This window comes from Chionomys nivalis, chromosome 4 (genome assembly GCF_950005125.1).
Source record: "Chionomys nivalis chromosome 4, mChiNiv1.1, whole genome shotgun sequence".
In the NCBI taxonomy this organism is placed as follows: Eukaryota; Metazoa; Chordata; class Mammalia; order Rodentia; family Cricetidae; genus Chionomys; species Chionomys nivalis.
Genome location: NC_080089.1, coordinates 8044597 through 8068520, shown reverse-complemented (window position 1 = coordinate 8068520; position 23924 = coordinate 8044597). Strand labels below are relative to the sequence as shown.

General features: G+C 39.6%; 1 protein-coding gene across 7 annotated transcripts in view; it reads left to right on the top strand.

Moving 5' to 3' along the window:
- Window positions 1-23924, top strand: part of Dync2h1 (dynein cytoplasmic 2 heavy chain 1) — a 218578-nt gene that overhangs the window by 110425 nt on the left and 84229 nt on the right. For 3 of the 7 annotated variants that reach the window (XM_057766375.1, XM_057766374.1, XM_057766372.1), the window contains 13 exons: window positions 1050-1173; window positions 1738-1859; window positions 4810-4896; window positions 5975-6101; window positions 6657-6798; window positions 7385-7494; window positions 10785-10805; window positions 11964-12062; window positions 13860-13983; window positions 15004-15167; window positions 16857-16976; window positions 18574-18708; window positions 21587-21730. In XM_057766375.1, coding sequence (XP_057622358.1) covers window positions 1050-1173; window positions 1738-1859; window positions 4810-4896; window positions 5975-6101; window positions 6657-6798; window positions 7385-7494; window positions 10785-10805; window positions 11964-12062; window positions 13860-13983; window positions 15004-15167; window positions 16857-16976; window positions 18574-18708; window positions 21587-21730 — 1519 coding nt within the window. Of the gene's footprint in view, window positions 1-1049; window positions 1174-1737; window positions 1860-4809; window positions 4897-5974; window positions 6102-6656; window positions 6799-7384; window positions 7495-8035; window positions 10472-10784; window positions 10806-11949; window positions 12063-13859; window positions 13984-15003; window positions 15168-16397; window positions 16454-16856; window positions 16977-18573; window positions 18709-21586; window positions 21731-23924 lie in introns of those variants that run through there. The other 4 variants (XM_057766373.1, XM_057766376.1, XR_009056968.1 and 1 more) reach the window with 4 other exon arrangements.

Here is a 23924-nt window from a genome sequence, read left to right as displayed (position 1 = left end):
TCTCTTTCCCAAGACTTCATCTTTTAAAAAAGAGACAGATTCCGACAGTGTTACGTGGTCCCATCATTTTCCCAGGTCTCACTCTGTCTCTCCTGAAGCCTGGCACCGCCCTGTGATGGGTGGTATCCTGGCACCACATAAGTCCTTTCTCTCTTAATTGGCTTTTGACAGAGTATTTTATCCCAGCTCCTGGAGAATAACTAAGACAGAAACCTAGCATGAGTGTGTCAAGAACAGGATGGACATGTGAACACTGTTCTTCAAAAAGAAGGACATGAAACCACTTATTAATAAATACCAGGATAGGTGTGATTATCTCAAAATCTAAAAATCTTCCGCAAGTGATTATTCAATGGAAGAGAGGAATGCCCAAGAATCTTGAAGAATGGCCATTGCTTTTAATAATTTATTTAACCCTTACATAGAAAAGCATTGTGACTCACTATAGTTACTGATGAAGATGATGTAATCACTGTTCTGAGAGTTTAATACTTTGGGGATGGTTTAGAATGAGAGAGGGAAGAGAGAAAACAGAGGAGAGGATGGTGAGGAGAGAGGAAGGTAAGGGAGAGACTCAGGAGGAGCGAGAAGTTAGAGTAATACAGACAGAAACTAGAGAGGGCTGAGAGTTAATGAGGCACAGAGCCACATGACTTCACGTTTTCCCAGCATATTGGTGCTGGGGTTTGTGCTGTTGAGATCTACACTGTTGATGAGGACCTCGAGGTCAGGGTGGGGATACTCTAGGAACGTCCTTGAAGACTCCTGAGGGGTCTATAGAGGTTGACATGCGGGGGGAGTCTCCTGCTGTACATTGTGGTTCTCACACTCCATGTCTGGCTCTGGTTTATTCACTGGATGGTGGATAGACCATTTCACACTGAAAACTTGGGTTTCTTGTTTATTAAAGCATGATAGTTATCAGCTCTGTTAAATCTTCTTATCCTATTCCTGTCAGCTCATTGGTTTTAAGTACCATCCACAACACATTTATTTAGAAAGAACAATTTTTAGTTGTCCATAGTTGAATTATTGTACCTTCTTCCTAGCTTCCTTGCAAAAAGGGGTGTGAGAGAAGACATTGCAACTTTTGATGCACGGAACATCCCGAAGGAGATACGAGAGAGTGTGGAGGAGCTTCTCTTCAGAAACAAAGCATCTTTTGATCCAAAGGTAGCTTAATTTTTATGCTGTGGCCTTTTACTGCTATTACCATTGTCTAGATAGCCCAAGAGCTAAAATCAAGGAGAAACAAAGCTTCAGCTTTGCTGTTCTATATGGGCTTTGAATCTAGAGTTTGCTCTTAGCTCACCCCTTTCTCTCTCTTTTTCCCACATCATTCCCAGAGTCACTTTTTTCCTCTGCTGGATGCATCTGCAGTAATGAGCATCTGTTTCCTCATACGTGTATCAAATTTCTACGAAGTTTAACTAACTTCAATGATTCTGATACTTTTTAAATTCTTTATTTAAATGTTAACTCTTCTTTGACACCAGTAATAATGCTTTCAAAATTTCTCTAATTTAATAAAAACTTATCACACACAAAGGAAAAGGCCATGTGCACTCTTTCGAAAGGAGACAGCAGTCATGTTGGTGCATGTGTGTGCTAAAAGATCAGGTGTGTTTAAGGAGACTGACTGAGCTCTCAATGATTTTGTAGACAAAATGCTGGCATTAGCTTCACATTTGTCTGATGTTGAGTTGGGTGTGGGGTAACTTGCGATGACTCTTTCAGAACGCTAAGCGAGCCAGCACTGCAGCTGCACCTCTGGCTGCCTGGGTTAAGGCCAATGTACAGTACTCCCATGTCTTGGAACGGATCCAGCCCCTGGAGACAGAGCAGTCAGGATTAGAATCGTAAGTATGGATGGTCTGGCCTGCTTTGCCATCAGTTTGATGCATGTATTATATTGTTTGTATTTATTTTGGTTTTGGTGTTTGTTTTGCCTTTACTTTGAAATGATAGCTGACAGAGTAAGCTTTCAGATGAGTGGGTGAAATCCCAAGGTAAGACAGAATTGAGCAGATCCAAAGAGCAGCCAACTTGAGGATGGGCAGCAGAAGCCCCTAGCTTCTCCTCTGTCCATGTTGCTGTGTCTGTGAAGAGGTGGGAGTTTCTTCCAAAGAATCAAAGTAGGAAAGGAATGGCTGAACATGTAGAACTTGTGTAATGTCACTTTGACATTGAAGTTCTGGGAAATATTTAAAATATATTTCCCCAAACTGCATCTGAGCAGGTAGGAAGAATATTTAACTACTTAACTTTAGAGACTGGAATGCTATTATATTATTAATTCTAAATGCAGACCAAGATGTGCTTCATCCCTCTCTGAGCTGCTCTCATCCTCGTTGTGCGATTGTCCCCATCCTTTCCGTTCCCTTGCTGTGGGTTTATCTGCCACCTGTCAGCACAAACCTGAAAGCATAGTCGGTGATCTGGTTTTCGTTTCCCTTAGTGTTCTTCTTCTTCTTGGATTAGTCCTCTAGACTCCCGCTTAAAGCTTGTATCTTGGAACTTCTTGTCATCATTGTTCTGGGCAATTCCTTTGTATCTTTTGTTTATATTTTATTATAAATAAATTTATGTTTATTACTATAAAATTTTTTTAGTTTCTTGTTTTCCTAGAATATATCTTTCATTTCCTATGAAAATGTACACGAGACAGAAGTATTTAGAGCTCTTCACGTTTATTCTTTTATCATATATGTACTGCATCAGAGTGTTTGTATATAGTGATTTTGATGGGCTCGTTTCTTCATGTGACTTGTGGCAGAGCTTCAGCATTGCCTTGGTTTCTGTTAAACGTGAAAAGTGAGTTATGCTTATGGCGAACAAAACCTGGTAGTCTGTTTGAACTGATCTCAGTGCAACCGCACTTCTGATGGTGCAGAACCCGATTTCCTGAGTGGAACCCCATTTCTGCTGGCTTCCAGGGTGCAGCTTTGCTCTTGAAAAAGGATGTTCCCCATCCTTTGTATGTTACCCTGTATTTTCCCTCTTTGAAAGTTTTTAGGGCCCTGTTTCTGGTAGATATATAGCTAGTGCACCTGTTAGTCCTGAGGTGTTTGTCATTCCTTCAATAGTTCCTTCTGTCCCTGTCACCGCACAGTGGGGCATACGGGGCTGCAGGTCTGTGAAACCATCAGTCAGGAAACTGCAGTACACTTACTATCAGCAAGTCCCAAGTCCCCTTGGTTCTGGGGGTTGTTATGTTTTTTTCAGGAAGTTCTTGCTTCTGTTCATATTTGCAAATGAACTGCCCATTTCACAGGTACAGATTTCAATTCTTGCTTCAGTTCATGACAGGATGATGTTTTTGGAATTATAAATTTTTAAGTTGTGCTTATTTTAAGGACAAGGAGATCCTTTTATGAGGACCCTTAGATATGCTGTCCCCCTCTGCTTTCCTTTTCCTGACATGTTTAGGTGAATGGATGATCTCCCCACCCATGGCATGTGGTACACACCAGGGCAGACCCGAGGCTCTGCCAGCCTCCTTCATTTTTGTGATCAGGAAACTCTCCTAGTCTGTTGTTAAGATGCTGGAACTAATTTAGTATTTTCTTATATCTGGTCTTGATAATTTTGGGTTCTGGTAATAATTATGACACTTTGTACAAAATAGAGAAACGTCTTCTGTGGGAGCCTTGGTCCAGGGATTGGGCAGTCGGTGCACACCTGTGCTCCTGGGTTCTAGTTTCTCGCAGTGCTTCCCACGCTCCACTGTTCTGTTTGTACCTCCAGTGCCCAGTTAGTCTCTTCCAACTTTCCATTTTTTCCTCTAACATTCTCTCTATCCACTTAAGGATGTTCTTTTTCTTTTTCTTTTCTCCCTAGCCTTCAGTCCTTCCTCCTGTAATCATGTGTTCATTTGCTTTGTTTGGTTCTGGTTAGGAAGCATTCTTGGCATGCCCAGTCCTTGACTTTGAGTAATGAATGTACAGTCATAGACACTAGAGTGTGTAGTTTGTGTTCCCCCACTCCTGGTGTGAGGATTAAGTGTTCAGGTGTAGCTTGGCTGGGCAATGACCACTCTTCAGCATGGGGTGCCTTTTAGAGTGAGAGTAATATTCACTTTTCCTGTAAACAAGTGTCTTGTCTTATAAATATATGGTGTCAGTGGGGCTAGGTAGAGTTGGGTGGATTGTCAGCTAGATGTGTTGACTTTTGGGTTGGCTTAAAAGTCTGCTTTTCGTGGAGGGATGCAATTGAGATCCAGCCTCCCGTGCATCTTACAGCTTTTGGACACATTTGTGTCTCCAGCTTTTCGGTTCCCTTTGAGACAGTTGCTGCTTACCTTCTCTGAGCAGTTTGGAGTTCTGCTTATTTTATCGTTACTTCTTGCAGGCATCTCAATCTTGCTTTTTATTCTGACCTATCAGTTTTATTTTCCAAATTTTATTGAAAGTTTGGCTGTGCCACACATTTGAATTCTCTTTATTATAGATCAGGGTGTGTGGATGTTTTTCATTGGTATCATTATATATAGTTCTAAAAGATGGTAGATGAACATGTTTACTGTTTTTCTTCTTCTTCTTCTTCTTCTTCTTCTTCTTCTTCTTCTTCTTCTTCTTCTTCTTCTTCTTCTTCTTCTTCTTCTTCTTCTTCTTCTTCTTCTGTTTCAAGAAGCAATACGAGTTACATCAAAGGATTCACTTTTAATTTTAGCATTGTTTTATTTATCTATGCATAAGTGTCATAACACAGAACTGTGACAGTTCTGTCGCATTTGCTAGGATATCACTCCTTAAACTACTACACTGAAATCTAAAACAGAATGATGTCTAACGTTGAATCCTACTTTAGGAATTTGAAGAAAACTGAAGACAGAAAAAGAAAGCTAGAAGATCTTCTTAACTCTGTTGGTCAAAAAGTGTCAGAACTCAAAGAAAAGTAAGTGCAGTTTGGAAATGTAGCATGTCTCAGCTCATTTGGAAGGTTTCACATCTGGTTGTACCCACTGTTTTTTCCTCCTCTTGAGTCACTCTCCAGTTGCAACAGGGAGAGAATAGTTGACAAAGTGTTCTTACTTAACTACGTGATTGCTCATGTCTGTGGTCCCAGTACTTGGGGCATGAACAAAGAGCATTCTTGGCTACATGGCTAGTTATAGGGCAACCTGGACTACACAAGACTCTGAAAAAAAATGAGCAGCCCAAATAAATACTAGTAATACTTTTCTACAGGTTATGTGTTTCTCCTTGTGGTACTTGGGGTCAAAATCAGGGCCTTGTGCATGCTAAGGAAAACTGCTAAGTTTAGAAAAATCATAAAAATTTGTCTTAGAAATTTCCTTTTTGTCGAGGGAATGTGGGGAATGTGGGGATGCGGTTGTAGAAGACATCCCAGCATGGACCTCTGGCCTCCACATGTTCCTGCACAGATGAATATACCTGCACAGTGCACACATGCACATATCACACACACTTGCATATACAGAATACACAAAACACTGTCAAAATCTGGCAGGTAGACACTGCGTGAGAGATGATATACAATGGACCAGATATTTTGTTTCAGTAGTTAGATATTTGAGAGGATTAGGCCAGGAAGTAAGATGAGAGGAAGAGAGTAGGTAGAATGTGCTCAAGGAAAATTTAAAGATAGAATATTTTATCATCGTGTAAAAAGTTCACATGGTAGCTGATGGGTTTGTGCAGCTAGAATAGGAAGAAAAGCTTAGGATCAAGACCTTGAGTCAACACTGGGAGAAATGTGTACGGAATGTTGCCTGCAGGGCCTGTGTCCCAGTCCTTGAGTACAGACTGATGTACTGATCGGTGCAAAGAAGTGTCCCTAGGGCTTTCTTTGGGTATATTCTGCTACTGAGTGCTACTCTAGCAAGAATGAAAGACTTCAAGTGTGTATGTTTGTATACTTGTCTTATTAATGGTATTTCAGACACACATATAATCAGTATGTTCAAAGGATAACTTTTTTTGTTCCTAATTGTATGTTAATGTTTTCTTAGATTTCAGAGCAGGACTTCAGAAGCTGCCAAACTTGAAGCTGAAGTCAGCAAGGCACAGGAGACCATCAGAGCTGCGGAAGTCCTGATTAGTCAGCTGGACAGAGAACACAGGAGATGGAACGCACAGGTTTGTCTAGGAGAAGAGCCACAAACACAGGAAACCTGGGTGTAATGAATGTATTTTCTTTTTTTCTAAATAAGGAGACTAGGACAAATATCCATTAGTTTATAGCTGGTCTTTGACAAATAACCCTGAAGTGAATGATGAGTCAAAGTGTCTTTCTGTGAACATACTTTAGGAAAATCACTGTTGGCTTTGGCTTGCCCACCTTGTTGATGAGAAGGGCAGGGAGGGCAATGATCTGAGGGAACTTTGCCACGACAATAAGGTTAATATTCAGCACTGATCACCAGTTGTTTTTATTGATATGTTCCATGATTTCAACTTTGGCAACTTTCTGTTTAAAATTATTTTTAATTTAATTGTGTGTGGTGGAGTACATGTATCTAAGAAAACATGTTTATAAAAATATCTTGCGTCTCAAACTTTTAAAAACTTTGAGTTCTTACTGATCCTTTGAAATTTTGGAGTTGTTAAGGTGTTACTATTTAAATGAGTGCTGGGTTATTTCCTAACTGGAGCTGTCTTCTGAGGGAGTGCCCCACATGTACTGTCTTCCAGGTTTCTGAGATATCGGAGGAGTTAGCTACCCTTCCCAAAAGAGCTCAGCTGGCAGCAGCGTTCATAACCTACCTCTCTGCTGCTCCGGAAGGCCTCAGGAAGAACTGTCTGGAAGAATGGACTAAGGCAGCTGGTTTAGAGAGTTTGTATTGAATTTTTATGAGCTTTAAATTTCAGTGTGACCAAAATGGCCCTCCACTTCTGTTCCCTTTACTTCTCTCTTTTTTTTTTTTTTTAACCTGTATGTCACCAGGGATGATATGACTAATTCAGATTTGTATTTGTAAATTATTTAAATTACTATAAGTTTTCTACTCCCACATCCATATGAGACACAGGCCTTCCTCTGAATTATCTTTAATTTTGCACAAAGATAGTCAAGTGTGTTATTTATTAGCATTAATATCACATGCCAAGGTAAAATGGGAGGCTCTAACTTTTCTTGTGAATTTTGTAGTTTTTACAGCTTATTGTGACTGAAACATTCATTTGTTCATTCATGAACGCTGTTCATTTTCACTTTCTGCAAGGCTTTTTCCTGGGTTTATGTTTTAATGCACAGGAATGGGCATGAAGCCAGTGCATGCTACAGCCTCCTGTACTGGTCTGTCTGTCAGGTGCTGGTTGCTATGGTGCCAGTCTGTCTGTCTGGTGTTGGTCGTTATGGTGTCAGTCTGTCTGTCAGGCACTGGTTGCTGTAGTGACTGCTTGATGCTTTTGATTTTCAGAATTTGATCTAAGGAGATTTCTTTGTACTGAAAGTGAGCAGTTGATCTGGAAAAGTGAAGGCCTTCCATCTGATGACCTCTCTGTAGAGAATGCCATTGTGATTCTACAGGTAACTGATAAGATAGTCTCAGGTATTATGTTGAAAACTGTCTACCCTGTAGTGTAAACACGCTGTAACTCTGAAGCTATTCTTTCTTTAGTTCAATAAAATGACAAAAAATTGACAATTAAAGTTGATTATCTAGTGTTCAATGAAATTTATTTTCAATTAAATACAAAAGTGTAAGCTAAGATGGCATTTTATGATGATAAAATACTTAAAATTGAACTTTGCAGTAATCATAGTTATATTGTAGAGTACCCTGAATTATCTCATACTCTATTTTCTTTCATAAATTTTGTATTTCAATTTAATTTAATTTACCAAACAAAATTCTTCAATGAGGAAAACAGTTTTGGGTTTTCTGTACATTTTGAAAAATTCTTCATGTCGTGTGTTTTCCTACAGTTGAAAATACTTTCTTAGCAGTGAATATGATAACCCACTGAGAGCCATGGTTACAAACATCATAGACTAGCAACTTAGTACATTGTTCAGTGGTGGCTTCCACGCTCTGCACTCACTCTGTTCTGCTTTCTCCTCCCCTCAGTGTCTTTCTCTCACCGCCATCACCGTCATGGCCTCACTGTCTCCTTCTCACAGTTATGCCCTTTTGTTTTGCTTCATGACTCAATCACAAACTTTAAATGAAGTTTGGTTTTATCATTAAGTTGGTGAACCTTTCACATTTTCTACATTTGTTTATTGCATGTGTGCGCATTCATGCATGAAGCTTGAAGACGTGTAGGTCTTCTGTGTGGTCAGGCTTGGGGCCAGTGCCATCATCTGAACTGTCCTTGTGGCCTCTGTGAAGTGTGTGCTAATTTTCTTCTTAAGTGATAGGATTACTGTCCTGTCTCAACAGATAACACTTTACACACCATTATTCTCTCTCTCTTTCCTCTCTCTAACCTTTTTTTTCTGAACATTTTTTTCTTTATTATCTTACCACCCTCAAGTTTGTGTGTGTGTGCCTGTGTACATTAAATGTTCCTCCTTAGGTAGCATGAAAATATTTTATATGATTCTTGGCTTGTGTCCTATTTATTTCTCTAGTTTGTTTTGTCTTATTATATCTATTAATTAACTGTCCATACTTTGCCTGGAAGAAGTCACAAATTGACTACAAATTGAATGGTTTATTAGTTTAAATTGATTTTACTGTTTTTTGATTTGTTTTCTGAACAGTTTTTTATCTTCTTCTGCACTGACATAGACATCTGGAGTCTCAATTGCTTTTGCAGATAACATGCTGTGGGGGGTGTTACCTGTGTTCTGTGTATTTACACTCTGTGCATTTCTATCATGCTTTTGCAGATAACATGCTGTGTGAGGGTGTTACCTGTGTTCTGTGTATTTACACTCTGTGTATTTCTATCATGCTTGTCATACTTATTGATTCTTCCTTCAATGTTTTGGACTCATATTCCTTCTGCTCACTTCAGTTATCAAAGAAAGTCATAATTTGCAAGTGTTGATAAGTCTGACATAGTGGCACACTCATGCTATCCTAGCCTGAGAGGCTAATGCAGGAGGATTTTGAGGAGTTCAAGGTCATCATAGGTTGTATATACATAGTGAGATGATATCACAAAACCTCAGAGCAAAACGAACCACAAGTAATTCCCCCAAGAGCTATGATGTTTTAAGAATTATTTCCTAAGAATGAATGATGGGGAAGGTAAGCCTTTCGAAAATATGTTTATGAGAAAATATATGTATATATTGATAATAACAAAAAGACAACTTTGTCTTCAGAATTGGGTTTCATAATCAATATGGGAACTTGCCTGCGAATTTAACTTTAATAATAACCTTATATTAAATTTCATTTAATATTGACAAGTTTTTTGAATACTTATGCACACTCCTAATGCATCCTCACTGTCCACCCCAAAAAATTACTTGGAAAATAGATTAATTTGCAATTATGGTCTACGTTGTATCCCAAATCTAAGATATATTAGGCCTGAAATATGTTGTAGTTAAATGTGTGATTGGGAAGCACATGCTTAATAACATGTATGAACATACTAGGTAACATTTGTAAAATGAATTTGCTAAGGAGTAAACTTGCTACGCAGCTGAGGCTGACCTTGAACTCCTGATGTTTCTGAGTCCACTTCACAAAGCCCAGTATGTATAGGCTCATGTCAGCACACCAGCTCCCTCTGTCTTAAGGAGTGGATAGATTTGATCACAGACAGCTTGCCTCTATCTTTCAGGAACATTGGCTTTTACTAATTTCATGTTGACCAATTTCAGTTTGTTTCCATGTTAAAAATGTATTCCTCTCTCCTCTGCCCACTCACCAGCCTGTTACTCTTCTAAAAGGATTCAGATGAGCCTCTTGTTTCGCATTTCTGTGCAGTGGCAGGTGGCCACTCTCTGAATGTGATGCATCAGATACCCTAAGTGCGCCGTGCAGGGTAGAACAGGCTACTCTCCATTATAAGCCCTCTCTTGCCCTCTGCATGCTCATGGCCTGTTTCTCTTACTTTTCTCTGGGAGGTAGCATGATCTTAGCTCAGTAATTTAGGCCCAGACCTGTGACTTGTTGTTGCTAAATGCATTTCTCAGATTTCTCCAGAACCATCATGTTTACTGACATTCACTTCTGTGGCTTCATTTTGTACCAAGAGAAAAATGGCTGTGCCATCAGCACATTCCCCCCTGTGTTGCTTATTTCCTTTCCTTGGAGTGATGTTCCTGAAGTGTTAGTCTGCTCATCACAGTGTCCCTCAGTGTATGCCAGGGACTTTCCTTTACTCGTCATGTAACGAGTGTGCTGGAAATGTCCCAGGGCTCCAACCTCTGTAGCCTCTGTAGCTAATCGTGGGATTAGCTCCTTTACCTGGATAAACTTTCTTGGCTTAGTTTGACCTGGCTTTTCCTACTCCAAGTCCATGTGTCCTGTGTATCTTGTGTACTTCCTCATCATGCAGTTTTCATTTTTGCTTCTTAACTGGACGTGAAGTCATTGAAGGTAAGGAAATTCGTTTTCCTCATTTCTGGAATCTTTGTCTGTATTGGTTGTCACCTAGCACTATAGGTGAGAAAATGAAGGAATGGAAGCTCATGATTTTTTATTTGTAACAATGTGCTCAGTGTAATTTTAACTGAATTTTTATCATGGAACACAGAGATAAAATGTACCTTAGAGAGTTTGTCTAAAGTTCTGTGAAGAAGTATATATAAGATGAAAACCGACTTGTAAGTTGGTATAGATTTGTTACACATACTTTGCTAAAATGAGACACTTAAAAATAAACCTCTTTTTTTTTTTCTGACTGCATCAGATCATTGGTTTAAAATCATGGGTAAGAAATCTTTTAATTTTAAAAGTAATGATGTTGAGGGTGTGACAAAATCTTCTAGAACTGAAATGTTTATTACTGAATGTTAGCAGAAAGCCAGATTCAAACACACAGTAACACTGAAGAGGCCATTTGCTAGCCAAGTCCTTTTGCCAGGGGTCATGCCTTCATACAGTGGAGCATAGAGGCCACTGTATTCCTGGTGAGGAGCACGCAGTGGGTGGGCTTGTGTGAGGAGGCGCAGTGGGAGGAGCTTCTTGTCTGGAGAACCAAGACTCAGAACAGCTGTTGGAAAGTCCAAACACTGTTGCTGATGGAAACTGTTTGGGCGAGTTGTCCGTTCCTGCTACCGCCTTCCTCTGACGTACCACGGAAGTTCCCGAAGTGTTCTGGGGGGCACAGCCGAAGTCTCTGCATTACACCTACTGTCATGTGTGTTCTCTTATCAGTATAGCAAGTGTGTTGTTCTTTAAGTGAGAAAATTTCAGAAAAATTGATTTGTTGTTTAAAACCATTTACTAGATAATGTTTATTTAAAACTATCATATAGATAGGGCTGAAGAGATGACTCAGTGGTTATAGCACTGACTGCTTTTCCAGAGAACCTGGTTCAATTCCCAGCACCTACAAGGTAGCTCACAGCTCTCTCTAACTTCAGTTCCAGGGGACCTGGCACCCTCACCCAGGCATACATGAGGCAAAACATTAATGTACATAACATAAAATAAACAAATAAAAATATCACCTAGGTGATGTGCATTTTCTGTTTGTATGTTGCGTCCCTCCAATCTGCTCAGCGCTGATGGAGGGCAGCGTCAGTGCGTAGAGCTCTAGCAGTATGAGACAGCCTGCGGAAAGGAGTTCCTACTTCTCTCGACCCTGATGGATGGATTGCCTATTCAGTGTCCCTCTAAGGAAGTCTGCAGAGTACGCTCACTTTATAGTAGTTAGATTTAATTGTTTATCACTCGATCCTAGTAATTTATCTAAGTGCTTTTCGGTGCAGCTACAAGCCACACCGTCTCTTCCACTTTGTGCTTGATAGAGTTGTGTTCTACAAAGACACAGAAAAGCTAATTTTGCAATGGATTGACAAGTTTTAGGAATTTGTTTTTATTTAAATAAAACTTCACCATTATTTAAAAAGGTTTTCCCCCCCAGAGTCGTGTGTGCCCATTCCTGATAGATCCGTCTTCTCAGGCGACAGAGTGGTTAAAGACACATCTGCAAGACTCACGCTTGGAAGTTATTAACCAACAGGTATGCACCACTTATAACCTAGGTCCTGACTGCAGGTGAACCAACAGTGAATCCAGCTCAGGGCTGTAACAAGAAGACACGTGCAGAATGAGCTGCTCGCAGTGTTCCTCTGGGAATCTGGGCTGTAGGTCTGGCACTTCCAGCAAAGCCCAAAGCACATTGTTTTTGGTGCTAGTGACTCATCTGAGCCCTGGGATTTCCAACAGTGAGTGGCGGAGGCACAGCTCCTCCTCCTCATAAGAGGAGTTAAGGAGACAAACGTTTACACTGTGCCCCAGTTAGTGTCAAATGAACTGTAGTGTAGTGCTTTGGCAGTGACCCTCCCTGCCTAATTTGCCTTACTAAGGAAATTATTGTGGTCTTAATCGAGTTTGTAAGGATCAACATTTGATTAGTTTTTATAGATACTCTTAAGGTATTTGAAAAATTATTTCCAAATTTCACATTCCCTATAAAAGTTTCTATCTCATTTGTATGTGCTAATAATAGCTAGAAATTAAGTGATGTATAATATATAGACATTTGTTATGTACCAGTTGGGATAATTCTTGAGAAATGCATTCTTGGGAAATTCTCCAGTATGAACATTGAATACATCCCCATATCTGACATTGTAGCCTGCCATACGCCTGGCTGCTTATTATAACCTCTGGCTTTCAGGCCACAGGCCTGTGCAACAGGTTATTGTATCAACCACTATACCAGGGATAGTAGCAGTGCATGATGTTATTTAACTCATCTAAACAAAGACTGGGTACAGAAAAACATAAATTATAAAATATATATATAAGGGCAGGTTGTGTGGAGGCAGAAACCAGTAGCACTGGAGGGCATCATGGGGGAGGTAGTACATGCCTGGATGTTGTAACAGTCCAGGAACTTCCAGGCATGCCCAACTTGCAGCTAGCTTTTTTTTAAAAAAAAAATAAGTAGAAAGAAAACATTGGCTAAATATTGATAAAATACAGCCAGGTGCACAGGTGCATCTTCAAGCATCAGGACTGTACACCATCAGTGTGGTGTACTTACAGGCAGCTAGCAATCATACGATACGGATACACTCCAGAGTTACCACAACTTGTGTTCTGAACACCCATGATATCACCGGTCAAGGGGAAGTGTGAGTCTGGTCATCTTGTGGGGTCTGCTGTTGACTGAGTCGTGGGCAGTGTATCCTCCTCTGCTTTCACTTAGGAGATTTTGCATTTGTTTTCCTTCCACGTGGAGGCTTGGAATAATATTTAAAACTTGGCTTTTGATAGACAGAAAGCCTAAAAATTCCTGATCAATTATAAAATCTTACCTAATATTCCTTTCACAATATTAATCCTTGCTTATAAAGACAAATTTATAGGAATTTTTCATCTTGTTTTTTTAAACTTGGAACACAGTGAAGTAGTTTCTTTTAATACATGGCCATTTATTGCAGGTAGAGATTGGAATTTTATTTTTGTAACAACTTGTAAGTATAGTGTAAACTTGATGGGAGCTTTTGTATTGTGGCGGACATGAACGTTTGCCATTCAGTTGGCACACACTTGCTTACAGGTATGCAGGGTGAGAATGCTCTAAAGATCTGCTCCCCAAATCATTTTTATGATTAGCAGTAATATAGCAGACACTTAGAATTTAATAGGGAAGGAAGAGCTTGTGTTAGTTGGATTTATTTTGTCACAATAATTTTAAAGCTTTATTTTTCTTATGTGTACTTCTGTTGGTATCTTCATCCATTGTTTATAAGATCCTTTGTAAGCATTAAGAGAAGGAATTAGTATGTGCTTTCCTTTATTACCACAGGACAGTAACTTTATCACAGCTCTCGAGTTGGCAGTGCGTTTTGGGAAAACCCTCATTATACAAGAGATGGATGGGGTGGAGCCTGTTCTTTATCCACTGTTGAGACGAGATCTGGTTGCTCAAGGTAAATGTTTGAGTTTCTTGAGTACCAATTTTTAAAACCAGAAACAAGCTTACAAGAGTCTCTTCTGGTGCAGCCACATAAGAAATGCTTAATTGTCCCACAACGCAGTGTGGGGCAAAGTTCACACTGATTATCCGTTGTCATTGCAAGTTGTGACAGTGTATGTAATTGTTGTCCTTGGGGATGCTCATTAGAGACTCAGGACTTTTCACTCAGGGTAGCTGTTTAAGCATGCACTTCCTAAAAAGAAAGCACGTGCTTAGCACACCTGTGACATGTGCAAACAGTTTGAGCACAGCTAGCCACTCTTACCAGTTCTGAGAACTGTGAGAATTTTTCTGAAGCCCTTGTCCCAGATGCTGCTTATAGACTATTTTTGCAAGCAAATTTTTTTTTAAAAAAATATTTTTTTATGGTTTGTTTAACTTTATTTTATGTGCATTGGTGTGAAGGTGTCAGATCCCCTGCAACTGGATCTTCAGACAGTTGTGAGCTGCCATGTGGGTGCTGGGAATCACCTAGTTCCATCTGGAAGAGCAGTCAGTACTCTTAACCACTGAACCATCTCTCCAGCCCCTGCAAGCAATATGTGATGACTTTAGACATATATAAACAACTCTTTTAGAAAAAATTGGAATATGAACATAGGTCAGTATTAAGACAATACCCATTATAGGTGGTATCCTATTGTTACTTCCTTACCCCAGGATTATCTTGATCTTATTCGACCTATGTAAATACTAAAGTTGGACAGTTAGCAGGAACTCAAGGAAGAGTGAAATCCGCAAGGAAAGAGCATGTGTTGTCTGTGGCCTGTTTTTCAGTAAAATGTAGTTTCTGAATGTTAATGAATTTGTCATAGTTGTCTTTGAATGTCAGGGAAACTCACTGCCATATAGTTTTTTTTTTTTAGTCTATATGCAGAAATTCTTGCAGTTTTTAAAAACTTTCACGGGAGGTTCATTGACTATACAGAAGTTTCAGGACAACTAATTGTGTTTGTATGTGTGTTTTTGATAGGTCCACGGTATGTGGTACAAATAGGTGACAAAATCATTGACTACAATGAAGATTTCCGCCTTTTCTTGTCAACAAGAAATCCAAATCCCTTCATCCCACCTGATGCCGCGTCCATTGTGACTGAGGTGAACTTCACCACGACCAGAAGTGGACTTCGAGGGCAGGTGTGTGGGCATGGACACTTACAGAGCCGTGTTTGCTAGGAATGGATTTGTTAGGATAGAATTAATGTTTGAGATTAAAGATGGTTTTTTTAAGTGTACATACTTTTATTTGTACATTCTTTGCTTTTCCTCTGCAAAGAAATGTGTGTTGATTTTTAGTACCTTCACTTTTTTCATTCATTTAACAGTATTATCTTCTTCTTTCACTCTCTATAATAACATGTACATCTGTGTAATTTTCACTATTGAAGTTCAAAGCTGCTACTTCAAAATATTCTTTTCTTATGCCATACGGCTCTCCAAGTATTTATACTTTGAGTTATAATTCTTACATATCAATTTTTTTTTTTTTTGATTTTCGTAGCTTTTTGGTTCCTGTCCTGGAACTAGCTCTTGTAGACCAGGCTGGCCTCGAACTCCCAGAGATCCGCCTGCCTCTGCCTCCCAAGTGCTGGGATTAAAGGCATGCGCCACCACCACCTGGCACATATCAATATTTGAACAGTCACTCAGAGCTTATTGAAAAATTGCTTCTTTGCTCTGCAAGCTTCCCTTAGTAACGGGTGTGAGGAGCACTGCAGGTCTTCCTATGGCAAGAGCACAAGGTACAGACAGTTTCAGGGGAAGGGAGCCGGAAAAACATACAGCTTCATAGAGACAATTAAAAAATACTTTTATCACAAAAAATAAATTTTTTTCCAACATGACTGGAATGTTGGATTTCCCTAAGAACAGTATAGGAAGTATAGGAAAGTTCTCTTTTAAAAAAATTGATACTATTTTTATTTTCATTGAGTTGTTTTTGAAATTGCTTTATTTTCAAATTAGCATACAAAATAGTAGATATTACTATGGCATTTTAAAAAAACATTTATTTCTTTATTATGTATACAATATTCTGTCTGTGTGTATGTCTGCAGGCCAGAAGAGGGCATCAGACATCATTACAGATGGTTGTGAGCCACCATGTGGTTGCTGGGAATTGAACTCAGAACCTTTGGAAGAGCAGGCAATGCTCTTAACCACTGAGCCATCTCTCCAGCCCTTATTATGGCATTTTTGAGGAAAATGTGTTTTTTTGTTTGTCTTTTTAATTGTAATAATATTTGTTGGTACAAAATGTTATTTCAATGTTGTTTTGATGATGCGATATTTAATTTTTGAATTATTTATCTGTGTGTCTACATGTATATATCTATGGGTATCCGTGGTCTATGATGTGTATGTTAGGGTCGGAGGACAACTTGAAGTCATTTCCCCACATACATTCTGAGGATCAGACTCAGGTAATTAAACTGTGGCAGGTGCCTTCACCCACTAAGCCATCTCACTGGCCCTGATAATGTAATGTTTTAATATGTCTTATATCATAAGTAAATGTTTGTTAGTAGCTAATACGAGTTACATAGTTTTCATATTTTAATCTAACTTTAGAATGAAATTTTTCATACTTAACAAATACTGTGATTTTTACATATTTGTCATTGCAGTGATTGCTTTTGACATCTATTTTCTGTTTCTTGTCAGGTACAAATGTGGAAGTATCTTGTACTTAATTAGAAAGAATCAAATAATGTCACATTTATCACAGTATTTGTTGTATTTGCTCATTTCTAAGGCCTGGTCAAAAGCTTTATTCTCTTTTAAAGATCATTGTTGGAATTTCTTCTTTTGTTTTTCTTTTTTAAGCTTTTAGCCTTAACTATTCAGCATGAAAAGCCTGATCTAGAAGAACAGAAAACGAAACTGTTGCAGCAGGAGGAAGATAAGAAGATACAGCTAGCCAGACTCGAGGAGTCTCTGTTGGAGGTGATGAGCTTTCAGCCTAGTTTCCTATTGCTGCTTCTTTATCAAATACAAGCCACAAGTGTCTGTGACCCATAAGGTGTATGATGTTTCCAGAGTAGTACAAGTTATCTTAAAGTCACAATTCTAACAGAAAACAAGGATCTCTCTCTCAGAATGAATATCAGAAGGAGTTATTGTGGATGGAAGCTTCTGTCCTGCCTAGTTCCACGGCCGTTCAGTCCCAAAGAAACACATAGAGGCCTACATTAATTATAAACTGTTTGGCCAATTAGCTCAGGCTTATTATTAACTAGCTCTTACAACTTAAATTAACCCATAATTCTTGTTTTGCCACGTGGCTTGTACCGTTTTTCAGTAAGGCATTCTTTTTTTTTTTAAATTATTTTTATTCTTTTTTAATTAAAATTTCCACCTGTCCCCATTCCCCATTCCCCCCCCTCCTCCCAAATATTGCCCCTCCCCCCACTCCCCTTTCCCTATCCCCACTCCTCTTCTACTCCCCCCACTCCATTCCCCCTCCCTCTCGATACTGAAGAGCAGTACAAATTCCCTGCCCTGCGGGAAGACCAAGGTCCTCCCACTTCTATCTAGGTCCAGGAAGGTGATCGTCCAAACGGGCTAAGCTCCCACAAAGCCAGTTCATGTATTAGGATCGAAACCTAGTGCCATTGTCCTTGGCTTCTCATCAGCCTTCATTGTCCGCCATGTTCAGAGAGTCCAGTTTCAACCCATGCTTATTCAGTCCCAGTCCAGCTGGCCTTGGTGGGCTCCCAATAAATCAGTTCCAATGTCACAGTGGGTGGGTGCATCCCTCGTGGTCCTGATTTCCTTGCTCGTGTTCTCCCTCCTTCTGCTCCTCATTTGGACCTTAAGAGCTCAGACCGTTGCTCCAAATTGAGTCTCTGTCTCTCTCTCGATCCATCGCCAGATGCAGGTTCTAAGGTGATATGTAAGATATTCATCAGTATAGGATAGGATCATTTCAGGTTCCCTCTCCTCAGTTGCCCAAGGTACCAGCTGGGGACATCTCCCTGGACATCAGTAAGGCATTCTTATCTTGCTTCCTCTGCGTCTGGCTTGTTACTGCGTCTCTGCCTTTTCTCTTCCCAGAATTCTCCTAGTTTGGTTGCCCCATCTATACTTCCTGCCTGGCTATTTCAGTGTTTTATTAAATCAATACGAGTGACAAATCTTTACAGTGTACAATAGCATTACCTGACAGTAAGTTATAATTAAAATAAACTGTTCTAAATTAATAATTCCTTTTTATCGTGTTGTTTCATTATTCATTATATGCTTGGGATTTCAAATGACATTAAAATTAGCATGAAATTATGACTAAATATGTAACTGTGTTTACTTTTGGTTATTATATGTTAGTATAATATATAATATTAGATACTAATGTATCTAATGTTATATTTGTAAATATAAAATATGCAGTTAATTTGATGTAGGAAGGCTAAGTAATGTTGAAATTTAAAAAATATTTTTATCACATTAATAGTTAACATGTTTACATGCTTCATTGAATTGATTTTCTTAATATAATTTATTATTTATTATTAATTTCTTTTATTATTAATTTATTCTGCAGACACTTGCTACATCTCAAGGCAATATTTTGGAAAATAAGGATTTGATTGAATCTTTGAATCAGACAAAAGCAAGCAGTGCGCTTATACAAGACTCACTTAAAGAATCTTATAAACTCCAGATTTTCCTTGACCAAGTAACTATTTCTTTTGCTGTGTTTTTATGTCAGCTTTTCTTAAATATGTGTGTTAACTTGATAGAACATGTACAGCCAGATCTTCAGGGGAATGATTTTGTAAAAAATGAAAGCCATTCAAAAATACCAGAGCCTGGGGTGTGATTCCTGTTTTAGGGAGGCAGGTAAGATGCCTCTCACACTGAGTATGTATGGTCAGCTCCTGTCCACCCTGGTTGCTTCGACATCATCTGCCACCTTGTTACTTATGATAGAGATGTTCCTTAAGATGAAGTTAACAGCGAGTGTTTTGAAAAGGGTGTGAGAGAACGTCTTTGCCGTCTGTGTCAGTTGGCTTCCATTACTTTAGTGAATGCCTTGGAAATCAACTTGTAATAAAGGGTTCATTGGTCATTTACTTGTTTCTTCGGGGCTGTGCAAGACAGGCAGCATATCTTAGTAGGAAGATTTGGTGAAACTCTATCTCTTGTATGTGTGAGAGAGAGCCTGGGAGAATATGGGGAGTGAGTGTGGGAAACTAGGGTCCCACAGTGGGTCCTCTTTGAAGGCACTGCGCTTACTATACTGAGAGCTCCCCCGTGCTACCTCTTAAAATGTCCTTCCCTCTCTGACAACACCATAGGCTTCAGGTAAGCTGTTAACATACAGACTCTCAGGGAAGAGTTTAAATCTAGACATCTGAACTGTGGCAACATTCTTAGACATTTTTCTGTCTTGGTTCCTCCCTCCCTCCCTTTCTTTTGTATTTTTGGCAGGGTCTTAGGCTATATAGTCTGTATTAGTCAGGGTTCTCTAGAGTCACGAAATTATGGAATGAATCTATCTCTGTATATAAATGGGATTTATTGGAATGATTTACAGGACTTTAACCTATAAGTCATTACAATAAATCTTAAATATTTGTGTTAATTTGGTAGAATGTGTGTAGTCAGATTGAATCCAATGGTGGCTAGCTGTGAACAGAAAGTTAAGAATCTAGTAGTTGCTCAGTCCTACAAAGTGGGTGCCTCAGCTGGTCTTCTGTACATGCCGAATCCCAAAGAGTGAAGAAATGGACTTTCTAGCAACACAAGACCAAGTAGGCAAAGAGCAAAAGCTTCTTTCTTCTGTGTCCTTATATAGAATTCAAGCAGAAGCTATGGCCCATGATAAAGGTATTTTTTTCCACCTCAAGATTTGAAGTAAAGATGTGTGTCTTCAAAGATGTTTTTTCTCACCTCAAAGGTCCAAACTAGAAGTGAATTCACCCACTTCAAACCAAGCAGAAAATCTGTTACAGGTGTGCCCCCTATTTCTAGGTTGTAGCTCATTCCAGATATAGTCAAGTTGACACCATGGCTGTCACAAGTCCTAACTGGCTTTGCTCCCAGCTGGCTTAAGACATGCAGTGATCTCCCCCTTCAGCCTTCTGAGTGCTAGGATGACAAGGGTGGGTCACTGTGCTCAGCAGATTTTTATCTTAAGACAGATTAAGTGTACTAATTGGGTCATATACTATTTCTTTTCAAACATTTTCTTCCCTGGTCAGAGTAGACAGTCAATGTGAGCATCTGAACCACTCTCTTACAGCTGCCTTGGAATCCTTCTTACGCTTTGATGATTCCATTAGTGAAGCTCCAGCCTTCATCTCTTTCTCTCCTGCACAGTGTGATTGAGCTTTGCTGGAAACTCATATCGCTGTGGATTTTCAAGCAGCAACCTGACCTTTAGCACACTGACATTCTAGAGTTATTGGCCGTGCTGACGTTCTTGAGTTGTTTCTGTTCCCCTTGATGACTTTTCTGTTTCTCCTTTCCAATACTTCCTTTCCAATACTTCCGTACTCTTGTTCACATTTTACTCTCGTCTATTGCTACATTGTATGCTTCGAATAGAGCTCTGTTGAAACCAGAATAAGACCAAAAACCAAAGCCCGACTCGAGTCCAGTCAATCCCACCTGCCATTGCAAAGCTAACCTTGACCGGCATTGACTGCAGTCATTCCCACAGCGTTGTGAGCACTGTGCTTTCTCTTATGCAGTAAGCATTGATGGTCTGTAGATGGGACCCACCAAAGTCATATTTGTATTTGCAGCACGGTAACAAGAACATGAGACCCCACCTGCATTCAGAGCCTTGCAGCCATTTATCCTACTCTCCCATGCTGTTTGTCAGAAAGGCGGCCCCCGTTTAATAAGTACAGATGTCATGACCACCCCTAACAGTCACATTCCCTGCCTCTGCCCCAACAACCTGTTCTTGCTTTAAGTGTTCTTGCAGGATGGCATGCCATGGTCTTTCATCACTTAAACGACCTGCCCCCACCCACTGTTCATTCTTTCTTCGTCTCCAATACTCTTGGTTTTGACTAGGACCAATCCATGAACCATTTGTGATTCTACCATGTTAGGGCTAGAAAAATATTTCAGACGTCTTGCTATAATGTGAATGTTTGAGCCTCACTCTTAAATTCGTATGTAGGCACTTCTTCTCTGCTGAGGTAGGATTAAGAGGGGGGAGAAGAGTTACCATGCCTCATAAAAGAGGGCAAAGGAGACGTGCTTGCTTTCCACTCTGGAAGGCACAAAAAGAATCGCCGGACCCCAGGGATCAGGAAATGAGCCTTCAGTAGACATCAGATCTGCTGGTGCCTTAGCCTTGGACTTCCTGCCTCCAGAATCCATTCTGTGTGCTTTCTCAAAGCACTCTGAGTGAGTGAAGACATTTTGTCCTCAGATTTGTATAAATAAAGATGCTATTACCTTAAGTTACAGAAATTCTTCATCTTGATTTGTTGGGTAAGAACAGAGTCTAGGGCTAGGTATGTACAGTGGCCTGCAGGTGGCAGTAAAGCACTGGATGAGATGATCCCTCTTCTGTCTCCACTAACCATCCACAGGAGCGGGATGCCTATCTGCCTTTGGCTGAGAGTGCCAGCAAGATGTACTTTATCATCTCTGATTTGTCTAAGATTAATAACATGTACCGCTTCAGTTTGGCTTCCTTTCTCCGACTTTTCCAACGAGCTCTGCAGAACAAGCAGGTAAGTTGTTGACCCAGCAGCTAGAGATGTGCTGGAGGCCACTTAAATGTTGAACTTATACTAGTACATTTTTCAGAAAGGTTTTATTATATATTTCAGAGGACCACATGTAACAGTTTTAAACTTCCTTTAAAAGAGGCCATTTCTTTAATTCTGTTTTATATTCTTTTTTTTAATTTATTTTATTTTATTTTTATTTTTTTTTTACTTATTATGTATACAACATTCTGCCTCCATGTATGCCCACACGCCAGAAGAGGGCGCCAGATCTCATTACAGATGGTTGTGAGCCACCATGTGGTTGCTGGGAATTGAACTCAGGACCTCTGGAAGAGCAGCCAGTGCTCTTAACCACTGAGCCATCTCTCCAGCCCCTCTGTTTTATATTCTTGACAAACTATTATAGTGTTTGGAAACAAAAGTACAGTTTATGGTCTAAAAAAAGTTAATAGTAAGTGACCCCTCAAACACCAATAATTCACAAGTGTTTGTAAAGGAAATAAATTGTCTACTTAGTCATGTCATCTGAGCTGTCTCCTTGCCATTTGAGACTCTAATATACACAAAGCATTGTTTTCCACAACAGAGGCAAAATATACACTGCTTTAGCAGGCTTGCTCTCCTTGGGGAAGCTTGACAAACTGTCTCACTAAGTAGGGATTTGGCTATGACACAGCAGGGATGTGTTCTGTGGGTCTGGGAGTTCAGCTGAGACTTGAGGGTGTGGCTCAGGTGTAGATTCTTCAGTTCTCTGTTGGGTACCAAGGGAGAAGACTTGATGAATAGTTTCTTCACCACAGAACCACTATGGCAGGGTTGATATTTCAGCACAGAGTAGATGGACTTCTTATATGATACTTCGGGAACCAAATAATATATTCCGGTGAATAAGACAGAAGTGGAATCACATTTTGTAACATTTTTGCAGACTTGTATTGTGCCAAACAACTAAAAGTCTGTTTATATTCAAAACAAGTAAGTAGACACCACCTCTTAGTGATGGGATTGTTCAGGAATTGGAGTGTCACACTTAAAAACAGCTGTGGACACGTGTAAGTAACCCACCCTAATTTGTATCTTTAATTTTTCCTTAAATTCTTAGAGTTGGGTAGCTGAGGGGAAAATGCATGTTACTAAGCTCTTTGATGACTACTGACTACATACTCTTCAGAAATGTGTCCCATTGGTAGATGGCTGTGCTTATGAAGCCTTTCCAGTCTGTACAGGAGCCAGCACAGCTGCTTTCCTGCCCATGCTCGTGCTCCTGGGCATGTATGGACTCTGAATTGCTGTCACAAATCACTTGTGAGAAAATAAATGTAGTTGTGTTTGATATTTGTACTTTTCTCTTGCTGAACACAGTTTCTACATCTTTTTTTTTTTTTTTAGGTTATTAGTATTTTCAGACTTTCTCTGGGCAGTGGTGGCACACGCCTTTAATCCCAACACTTGGGAGGCAGAGGCAGGCGGATCTCTGTGAGTTCGAGACCAACCTGGTCTACAAGAGCTAGTTCCAGGACAGGTCCCAAAGTTACAGAAAAACCCTGTCTTGAAAAACAAAAGCAAGCAAACAAACACACACATTTTCAGACTTCCTTACATGTTAAGAACCTTACACTTTTGTAATGTGTTGTACCTATTTTTACTTTATTTTCTGCCTTTTTACTTAATTAAAAAAATAATTTTGCAAAACCAAGACCATCAAATTTGTGACTCATGTTTTTTGCATTTGATAGAATGCTGTCCTTTCTTTATTGTTTTGGAAGAGAATCTTCATTGGCGTTGACTGCTTAGTATTTTCACCAAGGATGCTATATAGTCCTTTGATTGTAAACGATGATCTTATTTTTCCCAATACCTATCCCACTGATATATATTATTTTGATATTGTTTATATACTCAAATTTGAAGTAAAGTTTTATGTAATAAAGAGCTTATGCTTTGGGGTAAGATTTTGCCAGCAAAAATTAGCCTGCTCTGTCATTGTGAAAAGAATGTATTTGCACAACTGAAGGTCATAAGGACATTTAAGGTTTACACACCATGACTCTGATGAGGATCTCCAAAGTGACCCAGGAAACTGGTAGACATTGGGTGTCCAGGAGACTGGGAGTAAGCAGTGCTGTGGTGGGTTATGTGGCCATTTCCTGCAGTATGCCATTTTTGTGCCGATTTTGTGTAGACACACCCTTGA